The sequence below is a fragment of the Erithacus rubecula genome, assembly GCF_903797595.1.
Source record: "Erithacus rubecula genome assembly, chromosome: 2".
In the NCBI taxonomy this organism is placed as follows: Eukaryota; Metazoa; Chordata; class Aves; order Passeriformes; family Muscicapidae; genus Erithacus; species Erithacus rubecula.
In genome coordinates this window covers 91,579,780-91,592,148 of record NC_136685.1, presented here as the reverse complement: position 1 = coordinate 91,592,148, position 12,369 = coordinate 91,579,780, and the positions used below count along the sequence as shown (strand labels likewise).

Here is a 12,369-nt window from a genome sequence, read left to right as displayed (position 1 = left end):
TGCTTGTAGAAATCCTTTCCACTGAATGAATCATCTCAACAGAATTACTTGATTAATTCCCTTTGAGATCCCTGAGGAATCCAGACCTCACCTTGCTAACAGACCCCTTATCTGCAGTCTGTTTCTCTGTGTGTAGGAAGGATGCCCAAGTTGTTGGGCAGTATCCTTGTGACTGTTCAGCAGAGAAACAGATTTTTCAGCTGAGGTGACAGACAAATTGAAATGAGCATGGTGTCTCCCAGGGATGAATCACTGACACTGTCAGGAATGACAGAGTATAAAACCATTTAAACAGGATGGGTACTCAGCTGCACTATAATTGTATGAGTGTGTTTCTCAGGCCACATCTTTGTTAGATGTGCTGTAATGTTTATAACCTCCTGAATGAGTAGAACAAATTACTGGTTTTCTACTTTTGTTGCAATTTGATAGAACCAACAGGCATTTCTAAATTGAAATAGTTCAATTTTTCATTCTTTTTTAAAAATACCAATTTTTATGGTACAAGCTTATGCAAGGAAATACATACAATGAATATGTGATTAGGAGCATGACATGTAAGTTCTTCATGGAGTTTGGTGTTTATTTTTCTGTTGGGAGTAAATGGGCAGATTTTCAAGTGGATGCAACTTTACTGTAACAGAATAAATAGAATGATTCAGCATGTGATCACACAGAAGTTGTTGGATTTTTTATTTGTGCACAGCTGCTTTGAGATTTGGAGGATGGAGTAATATTTTGGAGAGCTAAGACAAGGTAGGATTGGATATGGAAGTGGAAATGGAGTGTGTGGACAAGGGATAGTGTGTTGCTGTGATTGGATAAGAGGATGGATCTAACTAACCAGAAGTATCAACTCTGAGAGTTGGCAGCAGTTCACTCCAAGGTTATCCTGACTTTGAACTGTGATTAGGAGGAGTTACTTTGTTTGTGCCACAAGAAAATTTTTAACTTGTTGCCCCAAGGAAAAAAGATGTAATTTTTTTTGCTCTTATGCATGAGAATGGTATCTATGTTTTTACGTACCTATCTTTATACTTGTAAAAGTTGGCACCATATAGTGTGGTATTGCTTCATTGTGAAGTTACTTTGTGGAAAGGCACCTGATACCTGTTGCCATGTGAATATCAGCTCAGTTACCTTCTTCATATATTTTGCATATATTTGCTTAATGCTGGTCAGTGTATGAGCTTGGATAAATTCTTCATTTTGAATATGGTTTGTAATGAGAATAGCTACTAAGATTCTCTCCGCTCCCTAATAAATTATTAAAAAACTTCAAATCTAATTCTCCTAGTGTCTCTTTAAAAGGAGATGATTTTGAGTAGAGTTAGTTCTTTGTTCTCTGTTTTGTAAACACACAGAATTAGTGCAAGGCTGATGCATTTCTCAGGGCTTTCCATGCAAGTTGGAGCTGAAGTGATGTGGTCAGCAATAAAAAGTCCATTCAGCACTGCTACTGGGGGCAAGCCAGATTGTTCTTATCAGTCTTGCAGTTCTCTGTGTCTAAAAATTGTTGCATACATTGACTAAAGCTTTACTTGTAGGAAGAAGAGGAATCCAGTTCCAAGAGCCAGCGAAATTACTGGCTGCAGGACTGTGTGCTGTCCTTGTCACCAACCAATGACCTGATGGTGATAGCTAATGAACAGAAAGCTGTCTTTTTAGTGCGTAAGTATCCGTTCCACTGAGCCCTTATGCCAGGACACTGCATAGTAACCAAACCAAGATTTGTTTGCCTATTTATCCCCCAAGTCATACCTTCAAGAATTTTGAAGTGTTTTATAGAACACATCTTGCATTTTCTAGGTGCTGGTTGTCAAGCAAGTTACTTTGTCTTCTCAGCTGTGTTTTGACCTGTGGAAACTATTTTGTCACATAAAATGCATATGTGTTATAAGTACCTAATTGTTTTAAAATGCTCAGAGATATTGACATTAATTTTTCTAAGGAAGAAACCAAAAAGTTTTGTATTGGTTTTAGCCATGAAGAAATGCTTGACCTTAGTTTTCTTTTCCCTTAAAAAATTACCTGAGCCAATATCACTCTGGGAAAGGAGTATTAATGTGAATTTTTCTTGAAATTCTGCCTTTGATAGAAAATTCTTGAATAATAGGTGAATATCATCTTAAACAATGGGTGGCTTTGTATTTTACTCAACAGTAGGACTCTGGGAACTTTTAAAGGTATCACTAGTAATATATGAACACTGATCAGCCAGCTGCTGTTTATAGATGTGCTGTTGTTTGGAGTTCTGGTCTTTTGATGGCTGCAGTGGGTGACATGTGAGGAAGATGAGGGGAAACATCCTGATATAGGGACTATTACTGCATTTTAAAGCAAAAAATCAGAATGTTGAACCCCAGATTTTAGTATTTGAGCAGATTGTACCGAGTTGTACAGCTTTGTCATTCCTTGCAAAGCTGTGTATTCCAAACCTGCTGTAGACCAGTTGCTAATTTATCATCAAAACTGGAAAAACAGCAGTACTCCTCATAAAGTTCCTATTGGATCAAGCAGAAAGAAGTGATTTTAATCACTTGCTGGGGAACTGCCTCTGATGAACTACACAGTGTCAACAGTCCCACACTGGGCAGAAGTGTCTCTGTGCCTCAGGTTTAGGTGTCAGACAAATGGCACACAATGGTTTTGGTTATCCACTGACACCTGGAAGATGATTCAACAATGAAATGCCCCCTGTAACAGCACCCTGTGAGTAACAAAGTATGGTGTCTTCTAACCTTGAATTATGATGCAGTGATTAAAAATTTAATGTGGGGTACTTATGTTCTTCTTGGCTTGGTTAAAATTAAAATTTTTATTCATTATAGCTCATGGTCAGTTTGTGTTCCCAGAAGTTTTTCTTTGCTTAGTACTTCTTTCCTAAGGATGCCTGTTTCCTGAATTGAACTTTTAAAATTTGATGGATTGCTGTATAAATATTTTTAAACAAAACTAGGCATTTCAAAATTTTAGTGTCTTGTTTCATGTAAATTTCTAAGAAAACATACGAGTCCTTTAGAAAAGTCACTAAGAATGTATTATTTGTATGATCTTCAAGGTTTGTAATTAATCTAAGTGTGATAGGATGTATTGTACCAAAGAGAAAAATTAGGAATAGAACTACATTTGTGTGATGCAACACATTGGAGTTTTATAAATGGTGTCTTTTATTCTTCATGGCAGCTAAATGGAAGCACAGTGACAAGGGAAAAGAGGAAATGCAGTATGCTGTTGGCTGGAGTGGCTGTCTGAATGTTGAAGAAGGGTAGGTGTTGAAATGCAGCTGTGATTAAGATGTTATTTTCATGTTTAGCAATTAGTCAATAACCTGCTTTTTACTTGTACTCTTTCCTTTCATCTGAGTACATTTGTGGTTTTATGTATATTAGTGTTGGAAACAAATAGAGTAACATGGGTGATGAGAAACATTATCTGCAAAGCTCACTCCTTTGCCTTGGGTGGTATTATAGAACAAGTTTTTACAAATTAAAATTATGGTTCTCTGCAAATCAGTGTATTTGTTTGTAATTTAGACATGCTTTTTGTAAGTTATTGTTCTAGAGGGGAAAAAATAAGTACTCTTTTGAAAAATCTTCTATAGTAGAGATGAAATTTTCTTAGGGAATATTGCTTTTGGAAATGTATGAAGTTGTTCTAGAAATATATCTCTTAATTTTCAATACCTCATGCAAACAAGCATATAGTCATCTCTTTGATCAAAATATGGGTTTGGGCTCTAAGTCACTTAGGGACTTGGAAAATTTGCTTTGTTCATACATTTGGTATTTATACAATATTTTTGCTTCATCTGTCTTCAAATAACTGGACAGATGCTTTTTTGAATCTCCCATATGGAATAAGATTTTGCACTTTGCTGTTACATTTACAGCCTTGAGTTGCTGTCTGCCTTTGAACATGCTCCCTATTGCCTTCAGCCTTCTGTTTGCTGCAGTAGGTGTTGACTTCATCAGCTTCTCTCCAATCTGTACAAATCATAATCCTTTTACAAAATGGCTCTTGCCATGCATTTGAAATTACCCTGGCATCTTTTGTTAAGAAAAAAAAGAAAAGAAATTCTGCTTGAGAGTTTGTTTCTTACTACTGTTATAGCCCTGAAGGATGCTATCCTATGAAACAGGTCTGTTTAGATAGGGGCACTTACATTCAATATATTTTGATTTATTATTCTGTGGAGGTGTTAATATGTTAATTAGTGTCAGGTTGTCAAAAGACTTGACTGGTTTTGGTTGGTTTTTGTTGTGATTTTTTTTTTCTCTTTCTCCAAAGTTGCCTTCAACTGAGAATGTTCTGTGGTGGCTAAGCTTTGCTATTGGAAGATGAGATGTCACTGAAATATTTAATGTTGCTTTGAGGATGTAATGAAATTGCAACTCATCTCAATCTTGAATTTAGAAAGTTTTCCTTCTCCAGTTGTATACTCTGCTTATTTAGTCACTCTTTGGGATATGGAGGTGACCTGAAATGTAAATAATAAGCAGTACTGCTGGCATTCATGTTTTAAGTGCTGTTTGGGGTATCATCTTGGATTCTATGCAGTCTCATAAAACCTTTGTACTGCTTCTGCACCCACAGGCATTGTAAAATTTTATGTCATGCTAACAGTTAAATAACTTCTGATTTGAGATATTGAGGTCTGCTCATCTGCTTGCCTTCTGCAATGCTTTGCCTGTCATTGAACATGCTCAGTTATTGCATTAACTGGGAAGACCGTATTCAAATGCTCTCAAATTACAAGGCACTGAAAGGCAGTGGATATAAAATCTACCTAATTGCATATTTCAAATATTTATTTTGATATGTATGGTTTAGTTGGCTCTTCTAAAAAAAAGAAAAAGTGGTTGGTCATGGCATATCATTATAGATCAGAAGAAATAATTTACCTTTAGGCACATAAAATTTAACTTGAATCTGCTGAACAGTACTGACAGAAATAATAAATCAGTCTGTGATTTATGAAAGACATCATTAATAAGGTACAAAAAGTCTGTTTGGGCACTCTTGAGCTTGTGATTGAAAATGTCTTTAAAGGGATTTATTTTGATTCTTACTGTGAATTTGATATATAGTATACATTAATCAGTTATTAAAACTTTCATAGTGGTGACATGGCAAGATCTCTTCACAACAGGGCAAGCCACTAATGTTGTGTTTCTGTTCCTAGTGAATGTGTGAGTAGTGTATTGTGTATTCCACTGGCAAGTCAGAAGAGGTAAGGATGTATACTATACTATGTATACTATACTATACTATGCATCACTAATACCCTTACATGACACTTTTCTGTGTCTCTTAGAATGGGATTTGTTTTTAACTTGAGTGTATCCTTGTGGAACAGGAGCTCCACAGGCCGCCCTGACTGGACGTGCATCGTGGTTGGCTTCACCTCTGGCTACGTTCGGTTCTACACCGAGGTGTGTTTCTTGGGCAGGACAAGGGAGTCTTGGCATAAACAGCTGGGTGTTTTAAACTTTGGTCCCTGCAGATTGGGCTTTTTGCCTTCCCTAAAAAAAGGGACAGAAATGTTCATGCTTCTTATCCTTTCTCTTCTAGAGTGGAGTGCTGCTTCTTGCCCAGCTTTTGAATGAAGATCCTGTCCTACAGCTAAAGTGCAGAACCTATGAAATTCCCAGGCATCCTGGTGTCACAGAACAGGTTTTGTCAGATTTTTTCAAAAGTGTAGTGCCAGTGTTATGGGGTATGGAAGGGAGTCCTCTCTCTGAATCCTCTGTGTCCTTTACCAGTTTTTGATGGAATGGACGATTCCTTAGGACAAGAGACCCTTGATGTCTTGTTCTACATGTATTCATGCTTATATAGTTTGAGGATTCAGCATGTCTTTTGGAGTATTAGCTCTATAGACTTTTTTTTCTATTTGCCAAGGAATACTTCATTCATTTTCTGTTTATTCATTTATGTGCAAAAAACCATAATGCACTGATGAAGGGAGAAAATGTAACTTGACAGATGCCAAGAGCTATTCATACTCATTAATAAGAACTTATCTTCATTATTTCACAGAGGAGATGGCTGGAAATTAAAAGAATATATATATAGGGCTAGGAACCTACACGTTATTATGAGTATTTCCTGCAGAGAAGGCTTTGCAGAACTCAAACTATTTAGTAAGGAAGCTTTCCTTGCTTTTGGCCGAGTTAGCAAGCTTTATGTGAAAAACGAACAAAAGCATAGAAATTTCCAAATTTGCTTTGTACAAATACTCGTGTGATTTAGTATGACATTTTTGGGATCAGTTTTGAAATACAGAAGCATTAAGGAATTTGTGTCTTGAATTTGTATCACCAGATTAGCATTTATGTGCCCAAGTGGTAATTCATGCAGGCATTAATCCAGCTTCAGAGTTTGGCTTCCATAAACCAAGATACTTACATTCTAGATGAGCCTGTTTTTCTCTTGCCTTCAAAGGCTGCTGTAACTCGTGTATTTTCTTCCTAAGACATATTAAGCAAACAAGTTATTAAAAGAAGATAAAAATATAAAACTATGTGACTAAAATAATTTTTGGGATACTTTAATACTGAATTTTTGTAGTTTTGTGTTAGTCTGTTGTCTGTGGCTTGTTCGGTATTAACTCTCTGGATGTAATCCTCATGTTTATTTAGTTAATAGTATAAAAAGCCAGAAAATAAGCCAACAAGAGCAGTGATCTGTTTTTTGTCTCCTAATTCTCATTTTTCTCCAGAATGAGGAGCTAAGTATCTTGTACCCAGCAGCAATTGTGACAATTGATGGCTTCAGCCTCTTCCAGTCACTTCGTGCATGTCGCAATCAGGTAGCAAGAGGTATGTGTAAGGGGAAATGTTTTTTTTTTCAATCTGTTAATGGTTCTTTATTTTTTTAGGAAATTTACTTGGATTAAATAGAAAATCAAGGTGGAATTTTGATCTTCCTTGCTTGTTCATTGATATATTGACATCTACTGCTTTCAGGGGTGTTTCTTCCTTTACAGAAAATGTTCTGAGAGCCCAAGTTGTCCAAGGAGTATTGACTGTCTTCTACATGCTTACCATAATACTGTACAGTGTTTTTAGCTGGGATAGAGTTAATTTTTTTCTAGTATGGGGCTGTGTTTCAGATTTGTGATGAAAACAACACTGATAGCATGCTGATGTTTTAGCTGCTGTGGAGAAATGCTTACTCAGTGTTGAGGCTTTTTTCATTTTTCAAACTACCATGACAGTTAGCAGGGTGGGGGTCCCCAGAAATTGGGAGAGACATGGCTGGAACAGCTAACCCCACTGACCAAAGGGAGATCCTGTGCTGTATGATGATACTCCTGAAAATAAAAGCTGGGAAGATAAAAGGAAGAAGGAGGAATCTTCAGAGTTAAGGCATTTGACTTCCCAAGTAACTGTTACATGTGATGCCCAAACCACAGAAATAATGGTAGTAGCTTTTAAAAATTCTACAAAATATTATACCATAATAACTAGTGAATACACTTATCTGCAAGTACAAAATGGATTTATGATGGAATCATGTTCTAGTCATCAAATTAAAATAAGTTTTAAAATTAACTGAAATTAAACTTTTCACCCAATACTTACTTCAAAAGGCCATTTTAACAGATGTTTCAATTCACGTTACCTTAAAACTAGGTTGTTTTGTGGCTTCTAATTGCATCAGGTAGTTTTTTCCCTCTATTCCTTTGCCTTTTACTCAGTAGAATTTTTTTGTCCTTTATTGTCTTTTGTCAGCTGCAGCATCTGGCAATGAGAATGTTCAGCCTCCACCATTAGCTTATAAGAAATGGGGTTTGCAAGATGTGGATACGATTGTTGACCATGCTAGTATTGGTAAGCATTTCTGTTTAATTTCAAATACTAAAAAAATGGGATTAATGTTTTTGTGCAGTTAAATTCTGGTGGAGAGCACTTAGTGCTACTGGTTGGATAGAAATATGTGTGAGAGAAGGCTGTCATAGTGAATGATCTCATTAACCACTATCCCAAATATATTTTACTTTCTTGTTGGGTCTGAGTCTTCCCTTTTACAGCTGTAGCTGATTTGTTCTTTGTTACTTGGTAAGAAAAAACTGAGGCCAGGTCAGATGCAGTTATTTTCATTTCTGTCAAGTGAAGGAACTGTCTGGCAGACAGGTTAAGACTGGTATGGCTCTTTCCCTAGTCTAGCACATAAGGAAAATTAAATTTAAGATGGTTCCTTTCCAGAAGGACAAATTGGCTCATAGACTCTCAAAGACTTTTACCCTTCAGGAATTTGCAGAAGCCTTGATTTTTGTCAGAGGCACATCTGAGGGACAGTAGGCTTAGTTTCTCTTCCACCCTTTCTACAAAAGCAGTTAAGAGGTCAGAAGGCTGCTATAAGGGCAGATAAAGTGAGTTTGGTACATGTATTTTTGCTGATGAACTCTGCTGAATTTTTTTCTTCTGAACAAACCAGATATGCTTTATAATTAACCCAAGTCCATTAGGTTATTTCTGCCATGTTATTTGGCATTTCTGGAGTTAAAGCTGTTCCTCTTGCCTTCCATGAGTGCTGGCTGGTCAGTCAAGAAGGCAGGAATATATTTATGCTTTTAGAGCAATTGCATGCCTCTGTTCTGACTGTGTAAGACATTCACTTTAATGTTTTTGTTAGGCATCATGACACTGTGTCCTTTTGATCAAATGAAGACTGCCTCCAATATAGGAGGATATAATGCAGCTATAAAAAACAGTCCACCTGCCATGTCCCAGTATGTTACTGTTGGAGCCAATCCTTTCACTGGGTTCTTTTTTGCCCTGGAGGTATGTACTACAAAGCTGACTGGCTGAAATTTTGAATAATTAATCTTACTTTTTTTCTGTATGAGTATTTCTGAAGTATTCTTATGTTCATTTTATGTTGACATTTCCCCTTCTTGATCTTCTGGAACTGGAATGATTTGGAGTGGGTGTAATATGTGTAACATGGGTTCCTGCTAATGAGACATTTTATTTTATATCTTAAATCAAATGTGATAAGTAATTTTTTCAAATTTGTTAATTTATTGCCAACTAATGTTTTTGAAAACTTATGTTGGTATTGTGTAAAATGCATCTTATGGCTTTATTGAGATCTTTGGCTTTTCATGTGTACACAGGACCTGAGTATATTGTAGTGATTTCTTGTAGGAAAAAACTGCAATTTATGCTTAACTGTAGCATCTTTACATCATCTTCTATTGTATGGAAGGAAAAGGATGTCAGTGCAGCTGTGTCTGTACATTCAGTCCCTACATGTATGCTGCCCTTACCAGGATTGAAAGTTAGTTGAAAATGCTAGAATTGGAATTTTGGGGTTTGTACTTGCTTTCCAATAAGTTTGTGAAAAAACTGCTTATGTTGATATTTGCAAGGATGCCAAAGTCATACACCAGCCAGCTGTCTGTGATAGATCACACACAGGGGTTTTTTTAATTTCTGTTGCAGACAAACATACTGTGATACCAGTGATTTGCAGGAGGATTTTGAGATGGTAAAGAGATGTCAGAATGACTTTTCTGGAGGCAATGAATTAAAATTTTGCAGTCTTAAAGCTATACTTTCTGAACTGAAAACTAATCTGCAGTTGAGTTCAGTGTAAGAGCTGTTTCTTGGCTTTCTAAAGACTTTGTTCCTTCATTTCAGGGTAGTTCATAGCTGACTATTTCTTGACTTTCTAAACACTTTATTCTTGTATTTCAGGGTAGCTCACAGCCACTGTTGTCTCATGTTGCCTTAGCAGTTGCGAGCAAACTGACTTCAGCATTATTTAATGCTGCCAGGTAATATTTTTTTTTTTTTTAGTAGTAGCTGCATAATATTCTGAATATTTTTAAGACCATTAGTGTAATTCTTATGTTCTTCTGTTGCAAAGTGGCTGGCTTGGTTGGAAGAGCAAACATGAAGAAGAACCTGTCCAAAAACAGAAACCAAAAGTGGAACCTGCAACCCCATTGGCAGTGAGGTAAGTTGTTTTTCACTGTCAGTTGCTTTGAATGTCTTGTTTTAAATTATTTAAATTATTTTGAAAGGTGTATAATTGACGAACATGTGACTTTAAGAAGCAATGGTAGTTTGCAGGTAGTTAGTTTTAAGGTTTGTTTCATTTCAGTTTGTTGTTCTGGACAAATAATTATTCATCTTTCCATTCCAGTGTGTGGGTTCATTGTTGCTGTACAGTCACTGCCTGACAGTGCATGACAAGGCCATCACTTACCCTACCTTCTGAACTTTCCTTTTTCACTAGGACTTAGGCAGAGCTATGATACATCTTGGTAGACAGAACGAGAACTTTTTTTCTTCATTATTTGCTCTTAATTTTACCCATACCTTCTGTTACCTTAAAAACAGAAATCTTAATCCTTAGAAAGAAATCTAGCTATTTCAGAAGAAAAGGATGTGTCTAGTAGCTTTGCTTGGTTGTTATATTTTTAGGTTTGGACTTCCTGACTCCCGGCGCCACGGCGAAAGGATCTGTCTCTCTCCATGCAACACTTTGGCTGCAGTAACAGATGAATTTGGAAGGGTTATTTTGCTGGATGTTACCAGAGGACTCGCAGTTCGCATGTGGAAAGGTATGGTGGTGATGGTAGTATAGCAAGTAATATTCTTCAAAACACTGGGGGCTTCTTATGTTCAGACTTAGAATTCCAAGAATTTTAGTACATTGCTTCATTACAAACCAAAGTCAGGTGTAATATAAAGTCCATAAAGGTATTGTTGTAAATGCCTGGAATACTTGTATGACCTGGTCTGTTTGGTTTGCATTTTTTTGGAAGTGTTTTAGTTCTATTCTCCAAGGTTCTTTCTCTTGATAAGCTCTAGAACCCTCTTTAATTCTGCAGAGAAGATAAACTTTGAAAAATCACTAAGAAGACATACAGCTTGTTAGATTGTCATTTCATCATGATGGCTGCACAGCCAGGGACTCCTCAATTTCTTGCATTGGTGTAATGTCCAGAGCACTGACCTGATGAGTTTTGGGTTTTTTAATATCTTCTTCAGAAAAATTAGTTCTTCCCCAGAGCTTTGCCCAAGGCTGTGTTTGGCCACTCTCTGGTGGGCCCTGTTCCAAGGCAATGAACCAAAGTTCTTTACAGAGTCAGGTGTTGTACAATTTGAAACAAAAGTCAAGATTTCATCTTGGTGTGCTAATCCTCTAATAATTTCTGCACACTAATGACCTTCTGTCTATTACAAAGGGTACCGTGATGCAGAAGTTGGTTGGATACAGACTGTAGAAGACCTTCAGGAGAGGGAAACAGAGAGGATGGATTCTTCTCCTTTTGGAAATGCACAGGGTCCAAGCAGGGTAGCTCAGTTCCTTGTGATCTATGCTCCAAGAAGAGGCATTCTGGAAGTGTGGAGCACGCAGCAAGGACCTCGGGTTGGAGCCTTCAATGTGGGGAAGTACTGCAGGTAAGAAACAGGTAGCAGCTAGGCAGGTGGGCATGGTGGCTGTGCTGCTGCAATAAAGGGATATATAGCTATGGCAGAAGGGCTAGTGGTGCTGGCAAACACTTCCTGTGCTGCTCAGTGCTTCCTCTGAATGCAGCTTGTTGTTCTAGAGGTGGGGACTTTGTTGTATTTCATCACTCTACGGTGTTTTCTGATGAAGGTGTTTAGCAGTTCTTAAACCTTTGCTTCATAAAACTTATTGCTTCTTTATTGTGTTTGTGGACAGGGAAGATTGCTAATTTTGGCCATATCTTAAAATTTCAGGTTGTTGTATCCTGGCTATAAAATAATGGGTCTAAACAATGTGACCAGTCAGGGGTGGCAGCCCCAGACTTACCAGATCTGCCTTGTTGATCCAGTCTCTGGAAGTGTAAAAACTGTCCATGTACCTTTCCATTTATCACTGAGGTAAGGACTTCTTATGCTCTATATAAGTAAATTAATTTTATTGTTTTTGGAAACAGTTGGAGACAGCAATTCTGGTGTTCCTTTTAAAGCTGAATAGTACTCTGCAATAGTCTCATTGGTTTGTATGGATTAGCATGATTTTCATTACTGGGATGTTACCTTAATGTAACATAAATAATTAAAAACCCACAGTTTTATTGAATCATTACTTATAGCTCTCTTCACTCATACAATTAAAAATTCTTTTCCTTCAGTGATAAAAAGAGTGAACGAGCAAAGGATATGCATCTAGTGAAGAAGTTAAATGCTTTACTCAAAGCTAAAACCTCAGATCCAGGTAGGTTCTCTTGTATAATTTCTTAAGATTGTGTTATCAAGGAGTTCATGGATTATCTGTATTATAAGTGTGCAACCACAAGTATGATTGCAGTGCATTCTGACAGCTGTGTGTATATGAGCTATGATATTTAAGTAGCTGGGGGTTTCTGTTATTTTG

General features: G+C 37.0%; 2 protein-coding genes across 5 annotated transcripts in view; one reads left to right on the top strand and one right to left on the bottom strand.

Moving 5' to 3' along the window:
* Positions 1–12,369, bottom strand: part of LOC306798893 (acrosin-like) — a 173,041-nt gene that overhangs the window by 14,568 nt on the left and 146,104 nt on the right. The gene's annotated exons all lie outside the window — the stretch shown is intronic.
* Positions 1–12,369, top strand: part of RAB3GAP2 (RAB3 GTPase activating non-catalytic protein subunit 2) — a 40,157-nt gene that overhangs the window by 8,962 nt on the left and 18,826 nt on the right. For 2 of the 4 annotated variants that reach the window (XM_079299246.1, XM_079299245.1), the window contains exons 3-16: positions 1,548–1,671; positions 3,187–3,268; positions 5,186–5,233; positions 5,360–5,435; positions 5,575–5,676; positions 6,725–6,824; positions 7,740–7,838; positions 8,644–8,792; positions 9,711–9,790; positions 9,883–9,972; positions 10,443–10,582; positions 11,210–11,426; positions 11,730–11,873; positions 12,128–12,210. In XM_079299246.1, coding sequence (XP_079155372.1) covers positions 1,548–1,671; positions 3,187–3,268; positions 5,186–5,233; positions 5,360–5,435; positions 5,575–5,676; positions 6,725–6,824; positions 7,740–7,838; positions 8,644–8,792; positions 9,711–9,790; positions 9,883–9,972; positions 10,443–10,582; positions 11,210–11,426; positions 11,730–11,873; positions 12,128–12,210 — 1,534 coding nt within the window. The remainder of the gene's footprint in view (positions 1–1,547; positions 1,672–3,186; positions 3,269–5,185; positions 5,234–5,359; positions 5,436–5,574; positions 5,677–6,724; positions 6,825–7,739; positions 7,839–8,643; positions 8,793–9,710; positions 9,791–9,882; positions 9,973–10,442; positions 10,583–11,209; positions 11,427–11,729; positions 11,874–12,127; positions 12,211–12,369) is intronic. The other 2 variants (XM_079299248.1, XM_079299247.1) reach the window with 1 other exon arrangement.